This window comes from Cololabis saira, chromosome 19 (genome assembly GCF_033807715.1).
Source record: "Cololabis saira isolate AMF1-May2022 chromosome 19, fColSai1.1, whole genome shotgun sequence".
Lineage (NCBI taxonomy): Eukaryota > Metazoa > Chordata > Actinopteri > Beloniformes > Belonidae > Cololabis > Cololabis saira.
This window is the reverse complement of record NC_084605.1, coordinates 2,847,910-2,861,270: the sequence shown is the minus strand read 5'-3', so window position 1 is coordinate 2,861,270 and position 13,361 is coordinate 2,847,910. Positions and strand designations below refer to the sequence as shown.

At 45.0% G+C, this 13,361-nt stretch overlaps 1 protein-coding gene across 1 annotated transcript in view; it reads right to left on the bottom strand.

The window, feature by feature from the left end:
* Positions 1-13,361, bottom strand: part of LOC133419738 (probable JmjC domain-containing histone demethylation protein 2C) — a 122,845-nt gene that overhangs the window by 51,017 nt on the left and 58,467 nt on the right. The window contains 7 exon segments of the mRNA XM_061709143.1: positions 84-560; positions 2,396-2,624; positions 3,608-3,649; positions 3,762-3,905; positions 5,379-5,503; positions 6,202-6,307; positions 9,620-9,733. Of these exon segments, the coding sequence (XP_061565127.1) occupies positions 84-560; positions 2,396-2,624; positions 3,608-3,649; positions 3,762-3,905; positions 5,379-5,503; positions 6,202-6,307; positions 9,620-9,733 (1,237 nt within the window).

Below are 13,361 nucleotides of genomic sequence, written 5' to 3'. Positions count from 1 at the left end.
TTTAATGGGCCCCGGGCCACTCTGTACTGAAAAAATTGGGCCCCAAGGTCAGAAAGGTTAAGAACCCCTGCTCTAGACCTCACCTTTCAGGGGTTTCTTCTCCGAGTCGGAGGACGGCGGCGTGGCGATCTGCGTCACGGCCACCAGCTCCTCCTCCTCCTTGGTGATCAGCTTCTCCTTCAACACGCTCTTCTTGTCGTCCTGGAGCTCCGCCCACGGCGACGCCCGGCCAATCAGGGCCGAGGCCCGCTCTACTTTGGCCCCCTTGGTGACGGGCGTCTCGTCCTCCTCCATCTTGCAGACGGCAGAGCTCTTCAGCTCGTTCTCCGAGTTGGGCTCGGAGGAGGAGGACGAGGACGAGGAGGAGGACGACGTGGACGAGGAGGACGAGGAGCAGCAGGAGGAGCCGGCGTTGCGTTTGTGCTGCGGGTTCTCCGAGTCGCTGCTCTCCGAGAGGTCGGAGGTCACGTCGGCCTTCAGCCTCTTCAGGCCGGCCTTCTTCTCCTCCTCCTCGCCTTTCCTGCGTTTGCTCAGCGGCTGCTTCGCCTTGGACTTGGACTCTGAGGAGAAGGACAGACGGGTTACCGCTGGATTCACGCTGAAAACACGCTGAAAACGCCACGGAGAGATGAGGCTTTAAGAGAGATCGGACCACATGATTAGAGCGGTGGTCCGGTGCCGGCAATACAAACATAACGACACAATAATTCAAATGTAACGATATAACAACACAAACATAACAACACAATAATTCAAACGTAACGAAACAATAATGCAAACGTAACAACACAAAAATACAAACGTAACGATAATACAAACGTAACGACACAATTATACAAACGTAACGATATAATAATACAAACGTAACAATATAATATACAAACTTAACGATATAATAATACAAACGTAACGACAATAACTACTACAATAAATATTCTCGACGAAGGCGGACGCTTTTCTGCTCTCTCCCTTATCTATCTGCCCTGCTACTACTTCTGTTTGTCTCGTCTTCAGAGTCTCTTCTTTTTCATTCCTCCGAAACTCTACAATCATGGAATTGATTAACTGGTCTCTCAGCACAATTGACCAAATTTTTGCGACAAGAAGTCAGGGGGTAAGGGAGCCCTCCTGCCCCGATAGGATGTTTTTTGCTGGATACACAATGGATTCCTGGAAACATTGGAAACCGTTGTGTTTGGCGATTCTGTCTGTCGAGGACGTTAAAGATGCTTCATAATTGGATTTATGATAGCAGGATTTCTCTTGATCGGAGGAGGGGGATTCCTGGTGTACCGACAAACGCGTAAGTCGTCGACAGCTGTTTTGGCTCTTTCCGAGCTGCCGGACGTGGCTGAAGGATCAAGCAAGGTGATCAACACTCAGACTTTAACGTTGGGAGAGCAAAGCCGTAAGCTGGATGCGATTCTTGAACAGAATCGCAGGCTTTGAGCTCATTGGCAAGATGGATAAGACCTTGGAGAAGTTGGAAGCTCGGCTTGGCAGGAATTCATCACAAATTCGTCTGATTGGAGTCGCCATTGATGAACCAGAGACTTAAGGCAGACGGAAAGTGACTGAGTCTGTCTGTTTTGCAATATAATTGTTGATTCTATAATTTGACCTTGACAGGGCGGTTTGGCCGATCGCTCTGGTCACAATCTCCCTGGTGGAATGAAAACAAGGTGACTCTGCCCCACTAACCCTCCCCTCTCAGGAACATCTGTGGACCTGTTTTCAGAACTGTACCGGACCGTCTGATAACATCAAGGACATTGGCTGAGAGCAGCTCTGAGAGAAGTTCACGGACTTACCGCTCACACACACACTTACTGATAACCACACCTCCCTCAACTCAACGCCTTCCTCGGCCCCCCTCTTATCAGCCCCCCCCCAACAGTCTCCGGGTTTTGAGCGCCACAAAGCCGTGGCGATCACTTGGATGTACTGTGCCGGGACCCCCCCCCCCCAATCCACCCGACACCACGACATAATAATACAAAAGTAACGACATAGGCGTCCGGCTGACATTCATTGTCTATGAGAGCTCGCTGCGAGACGCATCGGAGGCCATGGAGGCGTCCAGAGCGTCAATTTGAAATTTGAAAAATCTCAACTTTATGCAAATGAGCAGCGGCGACGCCGAGGCAGCGTCCAATCACAGACCCGGATTCCCATAATAATAGTAGTAATTAATTATAATAATAATAATGATTATATCAACAACAACCATAATAGTAACAATAACATATAATATACAATAAATAAAACAATATAATATACGGTAAAAATAATAATAATTATAATAGTAATAAAAAAAGCAATGATAATAATAATAATAATAATAATAATAATAATAATAATAATAATAACAACAATGATAATAATAATAGTTCACCTCGCCCCGCGGCGGCGGCGTCCTCCCGCCGGTCCTTGTCCTCGTCCGGGACGCTACTGTCCGAGCCTTTCCTCCGGGAGGAGCGCGAGCTGCGCTGCTCGCCCGGCTGGGCCGGCAGGGCCGGACTCTGCTGCTGGGGGGGCGGGGCCCCCTGGGGGCCTTTAGGGGAGGGGCCCGATGACGTCATTATGGGGCGGGGACTGTTGGCCTGGGCTCTCGTATAATGACTCTGTCAATCAGAGGAAAGATGACATCACACACGGCTACATGCTAACCAGAGCAGGTACGGGAATAATAATGATAATAACAACAGTAATTATAATAGTAATAATATTATAATATATATAATAAATATATAATATATATATAAATAATATAACAATAAATAATAGTAATAATAATCATTTTATAATAATAATAATAATAGTAAACATAATAATAACAATTATAATAATAATGATGATAATAACAACAATAATTATAATAGTAATAATAATTTTATAATATATATAAGATATAATAATGTATAAATATAATAAATAATAATATATAATATATATAAATATATTTGTATATATAATATATAAATAATAATATAACAATAAATAGTAATAATCATTTTAATAATCGTAATAGTAGTAATAATAGTTGTGATATTATTAATAATAATAATAATAGTAATAATAATAATAATGATAACAATATAATATTTGGTAATACTAATAATAATAATAATTATTATTATAATAATTATTATTATTATAGTAATACAAATAATAATAATAATAATATAATAATAGCAAAAACAATACTAATAATAGTAACAATAATAATATTAATAGTAATAATTAATTATAATTAGAATGATAATAACAACAATAATAATAAAACAATATAGTAATAATATTTATTATAATAATAATATAATATAATCATAATAATAATAATAATAATTTTAATAATAATAATAATAATAGTAGTAATAATAATAATAGTAGTAATAGTAATAAGATAAGATAATGTAAGAATAATAATAATAGTAACAATAATAATAGCAATAATAATAATAATAATGAATAATGATTAATCTGAGGTAGTTAATAAAGAATCCTTTCTGGAGGTTTTTAAAACAAAGACCTGGTAACTGGAGGTCAGTAATCACCATCCGATGCTAATGTTGCTACGTTATCAAATATTCTACGTTCGTGATACCTGAGTGTTGCCGGTCGTCCCGCCGGGTCTCCCTCCCGCCATCTTTAACGTATCAACAAAAACAAGAAAAGAAAAGTAAGGAAATGAAATGAATAAAAGAAGAAGAGAGGCGAGGAGAGACTCTGTTCATGCTAGCGGCGGCGGCGTGACTCACGTGGGCCGAGTTGTTGTTCTGGCTGGACCGAGACCTCCGTCTGGACGTGATGCCGATGTTCTCGCCCTTCAGCAGCGAGTGCACCACGTCGTCCAGGAACGTCATCTGGATCATGGAAGGATCCACGTTCTGGGGCTCGAGCACCTGCAGAGAGACCGGGCCAGACGTTAGCACGCTAGCGGGCTAGGCTAGGCTAAGCTAGGCTCGAGCACCTGCAGAGAGACCGGGCCCAGACGTTAGCACGCTAGCGGGCTAGGCTAGGCTAGGCTAAGCTAGGCTCGAGGACCTGCAGAGAGACCGTGTCAGTCCAGGGACCGGAGGTTAGCACGCTAGCGGGATAGGCTAGGCACCCTGCTATCTGGCTACCAAACCAACTACCGTGCTACGAACCCAAACTACGGGGCTAGGAACCCAATTACCGGGCTAGGAACCCAACTACCGGGCTAGGAACCCAAACTACGAGGCTAGGAACCCAATTACCGGGCTAGGAACCCAACTATCGGCCTACTAACCCAACTATTGGCCTACCAACCCAACTATCGGCCTACTAACCCAACTATTGGCCTACTAACCCAACTATTGGCCTACCAACCCAACTATCGGCCTACTAACCCAACTATCGGCCTACTAACCCAACTATTGGCCTACCAACCCAACTATCGGCCTACTAACCCAACTATTGGCCTACTAACCCAACTATCGGCCTACTAACCCAACTATTGGCCTACTAACCCAACTATTACCAACCCAACTATCGGCCTACTAACCCAACTATCGGCCTACGAACCCAACTATCGGCCTACTAACCCAACTATTGGCCTACTAACCCAACTATCAGCCTACTAACCCAACTATTGGCCTACTAACCCAACTATTGGCCTACTAACCCAACTATTGGTCTACTAACCCAACTATCAGCCTACTAACCCAACTATTGGCCTACTAACCCAACTATCGGCCTACTAACCCAACTATTGGCCTACTAACCCAACTATCGGCCTAATAACCCAACTACCAACCCAACTATCGGCCTACTAACCCAACTATCGGCCTACTAACCCAACTATCGGCCTACTAACCCAACTATTGGCCTACTAACCCAACTATCGGCCTACTAACCCAACTATCGGCCTACCAACCCAACTATCGGCCTACTAACCCAACTATCGGCCTACTAACCCAACTATCGGCCTACGAACCCAACTATCGGCCTACTAACCCAACTATTACTAACCCAACTATCGGCCTACTAACCCAACTATCGGCCTACTAACCCAACTACCAACCCAACTATCGGCCTACTAACCCAACTATCGGCCTACTAACCCAACTATTGGCCTACTAACCCAACTATCGGCCTACTAACCCAACTACCAACCCAACTATCGGCCTACTAACCCAACTATCGGCCTACTAACCCAACTATCGGCCTACTAACCCAACTATCGGCCTACGAACCCAACTATCGGCCTACGAACCAAACTATCAACTCAACTACCAGGCTAGGAACCCACAGTTAGGAACAGCAATCTGATCTAACCCCCGCCCCCAGGCCAGGCCTGACCTGGAGGCTCCGCCCAGAGGCGTACCTGGTCGTCATGACCACCATGTTCCTACCTGGTCGTTCATGACCACCATGTTGCGGCTGAACAGGTCGTGGTGGGTGATGATGCCGGTAAACCACTGCGTCGCCGAGTCCTGCCTGTAAACTCGAACCCGGTAACCGTTGAGGGAGTAGGGACCTGCGGACACGGGAGAGGTTAGAGACGTTAGCACCTCCGGAACACGTTAGCACCGCCGGGAGACGTTAGCACCGCCGGGAGACGTTAGCACCGCCGGGAGACGTTAGCACCGCCGGAGTCAGAGGTCGCTAGGGGTCGACCCTAAAGGTCGTCACTAGAATCCGTCACAAAAGGTTGTTATAGGTCGTCCCTAGAGGTCGTCACTAGAGGTCGTCACTAGAGGTCGTTAGGGGTCGTCACAAAAGGTCGTTAGAGGTCGTCCAGAGGTCGTTAGGGGTCGTCCCCAGAGGTCGTTAGAGGTCGTCACAAAAGGTCGTTAGAGGTCGTCCAGAGGTCGTTAGGGGTCGTCACAAAAGGTTGTTAGAGGTCGTCCCCAGAGGTCGTTAGAGGTCGTCACAAAAGGTCGTTAGAGGTCATCCCTAGAGGTCGTCACAAAAGGTCGTTAGAGGTCGTTGGAGGTCGTCACTCGTCCCCAGAGGTCGTTAGAGTTCATCCAGAGGTCGTCCCTAGAGGTCATTAGGTCGTCCCCCTCCCTAGAGGTCGTTAGGGGTCGTCACAAAAGGTCGTCACTCGTCCCTAGAGGTCGTTAGAGGTCGTCCCTAGAGGTCGTTAGAGGTCGTCCCTCGTTCCTAGAGGTCGTCCCTCGTCCCTAGAGGTTGTTAAGAGGTCTTTAGAGGTCGTTGGAGGTCGTCCCTCACCTTGCATGAAGATCTCCTGCACCTTCTGGTCCTTCAGCCAGATCTTCACCTCCTCGTGCAGCTGAGGGTTTTCCCTCAGAACCGGGTTCTGGCTGTCCAGCTCGTCCTGGGACAAACGGGGACAAACGGGGACAACGTTAGCCGTGGCTCGGCGTAGCTCATCAGAATCAGAATCAGAAAAAGCTTTATTGCCAAGTCAGACATAAATCAGTCGAGAGAACTTCACTCGGGTTAACACCGATGGCAACGTTTATACGGACGCCATTTTTAGAGGAAGGATGTTTCTGGGATGGAGGGAGGAGGGAAAAAAGGATCTTCACACTGTGTATTAATACCTAGTGTCAAGGTGCAAAAAAAACACCTCAGCACAGAAAAGCAACGTACACACAACAAAACAACATCATAACTTGCATGGGTATGGGGGGTGGGCAAGTCGGGGGGGCCAAGTTGATCCAAGTGAGCGCCGCGGCCTTCGTGGCGCTCGAACCCGGCGACCGTGTCAGGGGGGCTGATAAGAGGGGAGCCAGGGAAGGCAGTACCGCGGGAAGTAGGGGTGCTGGGGGTGCGGTAGCACCCCTCCTCTTGGTACCGCACCCCCTCCTCCAGCTCTCGCCCCCCCAACAGAGGAGGGAGGGATGATGGAAAAATAAAATAAAATAAAACCTGTCACATTATTCAAATAAATAAAAAGTTGGACTGGGTTGGGGAATAAAATACTATTTTAGAAATACATATTCTTAAACTACACTTTAGTTTTATCATCACGCGAATCAGCGTATACCAAAACGCGTCGCCGGCGCGCTATGATGACAGCTATCAGTCAGTGGCGGGTTCAGTGTTTAGCTTTCAGTATGTCCCAAAAAAGGATATCTGATTTCTTTGGCACCGGGCCCGGGCCCAAAACAAAAAGGATAGATCAATCAAATGAGTCTGTAGTCCAGTTATCGGATTCGGAGGAAGAGGAAAAAGAGGAGGAAAACGTACCGGAGTTTCCACCGCCGCCTCCTCGGGAACATCAGCCGGGTGAGCAGGTGCCAACTACTTCTGGCTGCTATAGTTACTGTACAGTTGTATGTGTGTTGGGCCGCTGTGCCACATTAATTGGTGCTGCTACTAGGCCTACTGAGTTCTTTTTTGTTACATTTCCGTCAATAAGATCCATTAAATTAGGGTAAAATAACCAAAATAATACTCAATTTTTTTTCTCGGTATCTTTCTCGAGGTATCTCACCCGGCACTAGGGCTGAACGATATGGACAAAATTTCATATCTCGATATTCATGCCAGATATCTCGATATCGATACGATACGATATGACTTCGGTTCGGTGAAAACCAAGCATTTTTCAGAAAAATAAAAACATCAGAAATCAAAAGAGTGCAGTTTTATTGATTAGAACTCACTGCCAGTCATCAACATTAACATAAAGTCACTCAATAATAAATAATAATCAAAATATTTGACTGTAGCTCCGCTTTAACAATAAATAACCAATGCAGTTAGAGTTAGAGTTCAGTACATGTTATTGATTGGACGCTGCAGCTGAACGGACTGTCACAACATCACTGCAGTTTCATGACGGAGTGAAGACAGGTTTCACTCCCAGGTTTCATATTTGATTTATTTTCTGTTTCAACAATTAAATATCTAAAAATGTTAACTTTCAATCTGATGAACAAAAGAACCAGAAACAACTTTCTTAATTTATTACTGCGCATGTGCAATCCCCCAATTTGTCCAATCCTTGTTTTCAGTAAACGAATAGGAAATAGAGAAAATAGTTTTCCACTCGCTGTTTTAATTCCCAATTTCGATTTTCAAACACATCAATGAATTTTTTATTATCAAAACAAAAGATGGGGAACGGATTATTTTGGTTTATTTCTCTATTTTTATTTTGTAATTTCAAAACTAAAAAGGGATGGCCGACGTCGCAATTTTCACCAAGCACGACTTGCACAACACCTCGCTCTGGTCGACATCATCCTGTCTAAATCCAAAATACCTCCAAGTAATGGAGGATTATTTATGTTTTGGCACAAAATTAGATTCAGCACCGCCACCGGCCGCATTATCCTCCGCACTCATGTCTCTTTTCTTCCGTTTGGATTTCTCCGCTCTTCTCCGCTCTCCTGTGTGTGTGGCTGTGTGCGTCTACGTCTCCCTCACTCCCACCCTCCTATGTTTGTCATTGGTTGGCTTCAGCTGTCGATCAACAGCAAGCATGAAATAAGCTTTGTGGTTGGCTGGCCGTAGTGGTGCGTTCAAGAGCAATCTTAAAAGTAATGTTTATGGAGACTGCTCGCGCTGTACAAGCAGGGCGAGCGGAAATATATCGTTTATATCGTTGCTTTGCCGTTATTAATGTCTTGAATGTTCATATCTCGATATAGATACGATAACGGTATATCGTTCAGCCCTACCCGGCACGCACCCCCTACTGTGAATTAGTTCCCGTGACTATGAGGGAAGGCGTTGAAGATGGGGGAGGTGTGGTTATCAGTAAGTGTGTGTGTGTGTGTGTGTGTGTGTGTGTGTGTGTGTGTGTGTGTGAGCGGTAAGTCTGTGAAACTTCGCAGCAGAGCTGCTCCTCCGCCAATCGTCCTTGATGTTATCAGACGGCTCGGTCAGTTCTGAAACTGGTCCACAGATGTTCCTGAGAGGGGAGGGCTAGTGGGGGCAGAGTCCCTTGTTTACATTCCACCAGGGAGATTGTGACTGGAGCAACCGGCCAAGAATCAACAATTGTATTGAAAGGAAACAGGCAGATTCCAGTAATTTTCCGTCTGCCTTTAGTCTCTGGTTCATCAATAGCGACTCCAATCAGACGAATTTGTGATCAATTCCCGCCAAGCCGAGCTTCCAACTTCTCCAAGGTCTTATCCATCTTGCCAATGAGCTCAAAGACGCCGCTAGCCTGCGATTCTGTTCAAGAATCACATCCAGCTTGCGGTTTTGCTCTCCCAACGTTAAAGTCTGAGCGTTGATCGCAGAGCTTATCCCCTCAGCCACGTCGGTAATAATAAATCCAACTATGAAGCATCTTCAACGTCCTCGACAGACAGGATCGCCAGTCACAACGGCCTCCAATGATTCCAGGAATCCATTGTGTATCCGGTAAAAAATGTCCCATCGGGGCAGGAGGGCTCCCTTACCCCTTGACTTCTTGTCGCAAAAATTTGGTCAATTGTGCTGAGAGACCAGTTAATCAATTCCATGATTGTAGAATCGCCATGGCAACCGTACGCTGCAGGACACGTGGACTAATCCATCCCAGCAGGACCTGAGGACGGGTCCAAGTGAGACGTGAGACGTCCAGGTGAGACGTCCAAGTGAGACGTGTGTGTGTGTGTGTGTGTGTGTGTGTGTGTGTGTGTGTGTGTGTGTGTGTGTGTGTGTGTGTGTGTGTGTGTGTTACCTGGTACGGCTGGAAAGACGTCAGGTCCGACAGAAAGTCCAGTTTTCGGTCCAACAGAAATTCCACAGCAGTAACTGACGACAGCAAGCTCCGCCCCTTTACTGGCTTGAAGGCCTGGAACAGAAACACACCTGGGGTCAGAGGTCACCTGGGGTCACACCTGAGGTCACACCTGGGGTCACACGGAGCGCGTCAGTCCTCCGTCTCCGTGGAAACGGAGCTGTCAACCTCCGTCTCCGTGGAAACGGAGTCGTCAGCCTCCGTCTCCATGGAAACGGAGCCATCACAGCCTCCGTCTCCGTGGAAATGGACCCGTCAGCCTCCGTCTCCATGGAAACGGAGCCGTCAGCCTCCGTCTCCGTGGAAACGGACCCGTCGGCGGCCTCCGTCTCCATGGAAACGGACCCGTCGGCGGCCTCCGTCTCCATGGAAACGGACTGTCGGCCTCTCTCTCCGTGGAAACGGACCTGTCGGCCTCCGTCTCCGTGGAAACGGACGAGTCACAGCCTCCGTCTCCATGGAAACGGACCAGTCAGCCTCCGTCTCCGTGGAAACGGACCCGTCAGCCTCCGTCTCCGTGGAAACGGACCCGTCGGCGGCCTCCGTCTCCATGTAAACGGACCTGTCCGGCCTCCGTCTCCGTGGAAACGGACGAGTCACAGCCTCCGTCTCCATGGAAACGGACCAGTCAGCCTCCGTCTCCATGGAAACGGACCCGTCAACCTCCGTCTCCGTGGAAACGGACCCGTCACAGCCTCTGTCTCCGTGGAAACGGACCCGTCGGCATCCGTCTCCGTGGAAACGGAGCCGTCAGCCTCCGTCTCCGTGGAAACGGACCCGTCGGCGGCCTCCGTCTCCATGGAAACGGACCTGTCGGCCTCCGTCTCCGTGGAAACGGACGAGTCACAGCCTCCGTCTCCATGGAAACGGACCAGTCAGCCTCCGTCTCCATGGAAACGGACCCGTCAACCTCCGTCTCCATGGAAACGGACCCGTCACAGCCCTCTGTCTCCGTGGAAACGGACGAGTCACAGCCTCCGTCTCCATGGAAACGGACCAGTCAACCTCCGTCTCCGTGGAAACGGACCCGTCGGCCTCCGTCTCCGTGGAAACGGACCCGTCGGCCTCCGTCTCCGTGGAAACGGACCCGTTGTCGGCCTCCGTCTCCGTGGAAACGGAGCCGTCAGTCTCCGTCTCCACGGAAACAGACCCATAAAACAGCTCCTTACGGCGTCACGGAGCCGGAGAGACGGGAGGAAGGAGAGAAAAAGGAGGAGAGAGGAAGAGAGAGAGAGAGAGAGAGAAAAAGGAGGAGAGAGGAAGAGAGAGAGAGAGAGAGATGTCTTGTCTTAATATTTCATGTATTAATTGTATTGTGGTTTGTTGTATGTATATGTAGCTTTCGGCAACAATGGTTACCATTCATGCCAATAAAGCCAATTTGAATTGAATTGAATTGAGAGAGGGAGAGAGAGAGAGAGAGGGGTGAGGAAGAGGGAGAGAAGCAGAGGACGAGCTACAGAGCCGTCAATTTAACTGCTGCTGACGCAAGAGAGAGAGAGAGAGAGAGAGAGAGGGGGAGAGAGCGAGAGAGAGAGTGAGGGAGGGAAAGAGAGTAGGTCCGTTTCCACGGAGACCACCACAGAACCAGGATCTGATCAGAACCAGGGCCCCCCGAGCAACGGCTACGTCAACAGCTAAATAATGGACCAACTTTAGACGTCGCAACAACGTCACAAATTCCCCAACGGGGCCCTTTCCATGTTGGTAGTGGGGGGGCCCCGAGGGACGGCTGATACGCTCCATATCAGCGACACAACTGTAAACCCCCGTAGACTCTGAAACAACAGCGGGGAACCCCCCTAACGGGGCCCCTTCACTAGCCACCGGCTAGTTGATAGTAGGGATGGGCGGTATGGACTAAAAAATGTATCACGATAATTTCTGGCATTTATCCCGATAACGATAAAAATGACGATACAAAAAATACCAATTCAACTCCACCTTTGTAACTATAAATCTATCTCCACATTCAGTCTTTGGAGCCAAATCACTGCTCTAAAAGATACTAAATACTAAACTACACCAATTACATTTAATTAATAAAAAACAATTACATGAGTTACACGTACTGCAAAACTGGAATGATTCAGATCCGCCATGTTTGTTACACAAACACGTATCAACGGGAATCTTTCTTTCTTTCTTTCTTTCTTTCTTTCTTTCTCTTTCAAGCTCATTTCTTTCTTTCTTTCTTTCTTTCTTTCTTTCTCTTTCAAGCTCATTTCTTTCTTTTTTCTTTCTTTCTTTCTTTCTTTCTTTCTTTCTTTCTTTCTTTCTTTCTTTCTTTCTTTCTTTCTTTCTTTCTTTCTTTCTTTCTTTCTTTCTTTCTTTCTTTCAAGCTCATTTCTTTCTTTCTTTCGAGCTCATTTCTTTCTTTCTTTCTTTCTTTCTTTCTTTCTTTCTTTCTTTCTTTCTTTCTTTCTTTCAAGCTCATTTCTTTCTTTCTTTCTTTCTTTCTTTCAAGCTCATTTCTTTCTTTCTTTCTTTCTTTCTTTCAAGCTCATTTCTTTCTTTCTTTCTTTCTTTCTTTCTTTTTCTTTCTTTCTTTCTTTCTTTCTTTTTCTTTCTTTCTTTCTTTCAAGCTCATTTCTTTCTTTCTTTCTTTCTTTCTTTCTTTCTTTCTTTCTTTCTTTCTTTCTTTCTTTCTTTCTCTTTCTTTCTTTCTTTCTTTCTAGCTCATTTCTTTCTTTCTTTCTTTCTTTCTTTCTTTCTTTCTTTCTTTCTTTTTCTTTCTTTCTTTCTTTCTTTCAAGCTCATTTCTTTCTTTCTTTTTTCTTTCTTTCTTTTTCTTTCTTTCTTTCTTTCTTTCAAGCTCATTTCTTTCTTTCTTTCTTTCTTTCTTTCTTTCTTTCTTTCTTTCTTTCTTTCTTTCTTTCAAGCTCATTTCTTTCTTTCTTTCTTTCTTTCTTTCTTTCTTTCTCTTTCTCTTTCTTTCTTTCTTTCTTTCTTTCTTTCTTTCTTTCTTTCTTTCTTTCTTTCTTTCTTTCTTTCTTTCTTTCTTTCTTTCTTTCTTTCTTTCTTTCTTTCTTTCTTTCAAGCTCATTTCTTTCTTTCTTTCTTTCTTTCTTTCTTTCTTTCTTTCTTTCTTTCTTTCTTTCTTTCTTTCTTTCTTTCTTTCTTTCTTTCTTTCTTTCTTTCAAGCTCATTTCTTTCTTTCTTTCTTTCTTTCTTTCAAGCTCATTTCTTTCTTTCTTTCTTTCTTTCTTTCTTTCTTTCTTTTTCTTTCTTTCTTTCTTTCTTTCTTTTTCTTTCTTTCTTTCTTTCAAGCTCATTTCTTTCTTTCTTTCTTTCTTTCTTTCTTTCTTTCTTTCTTTCTTTCTTTCTTTCTTTCTTTCTTTCTTTCTTTCTTTCTTTCTTTCTTTCTTTCTTTCTTTCTTTCTTTCTTTTTCTTTCTTTCTTTCTTTCTTTCTTTCTTTCTTTCTTTCTTTCTTTCTTTCTCTTTCTTTCTTTCTTTCAAGCTCATTTCTTTCTTTCTTTCTTTCTTTCTTTCTTTCTTTTTCTTTCTTTCTTTCTTTCTTTCTTTCTTTCAAGCTCATTTCTTTCTTTCTTTTTTCTTTCTTTCTTTTTCTTTCTTTCTTTCTTTCTTTCAAGCTCATTTCTTTCTTTCTTTCTTTCTTTCTTTCTTTCTTTCTTTCTTTCTTTCTTTCAAGCTCATTTCTTTCTTTCTTTCTTTCTTTCT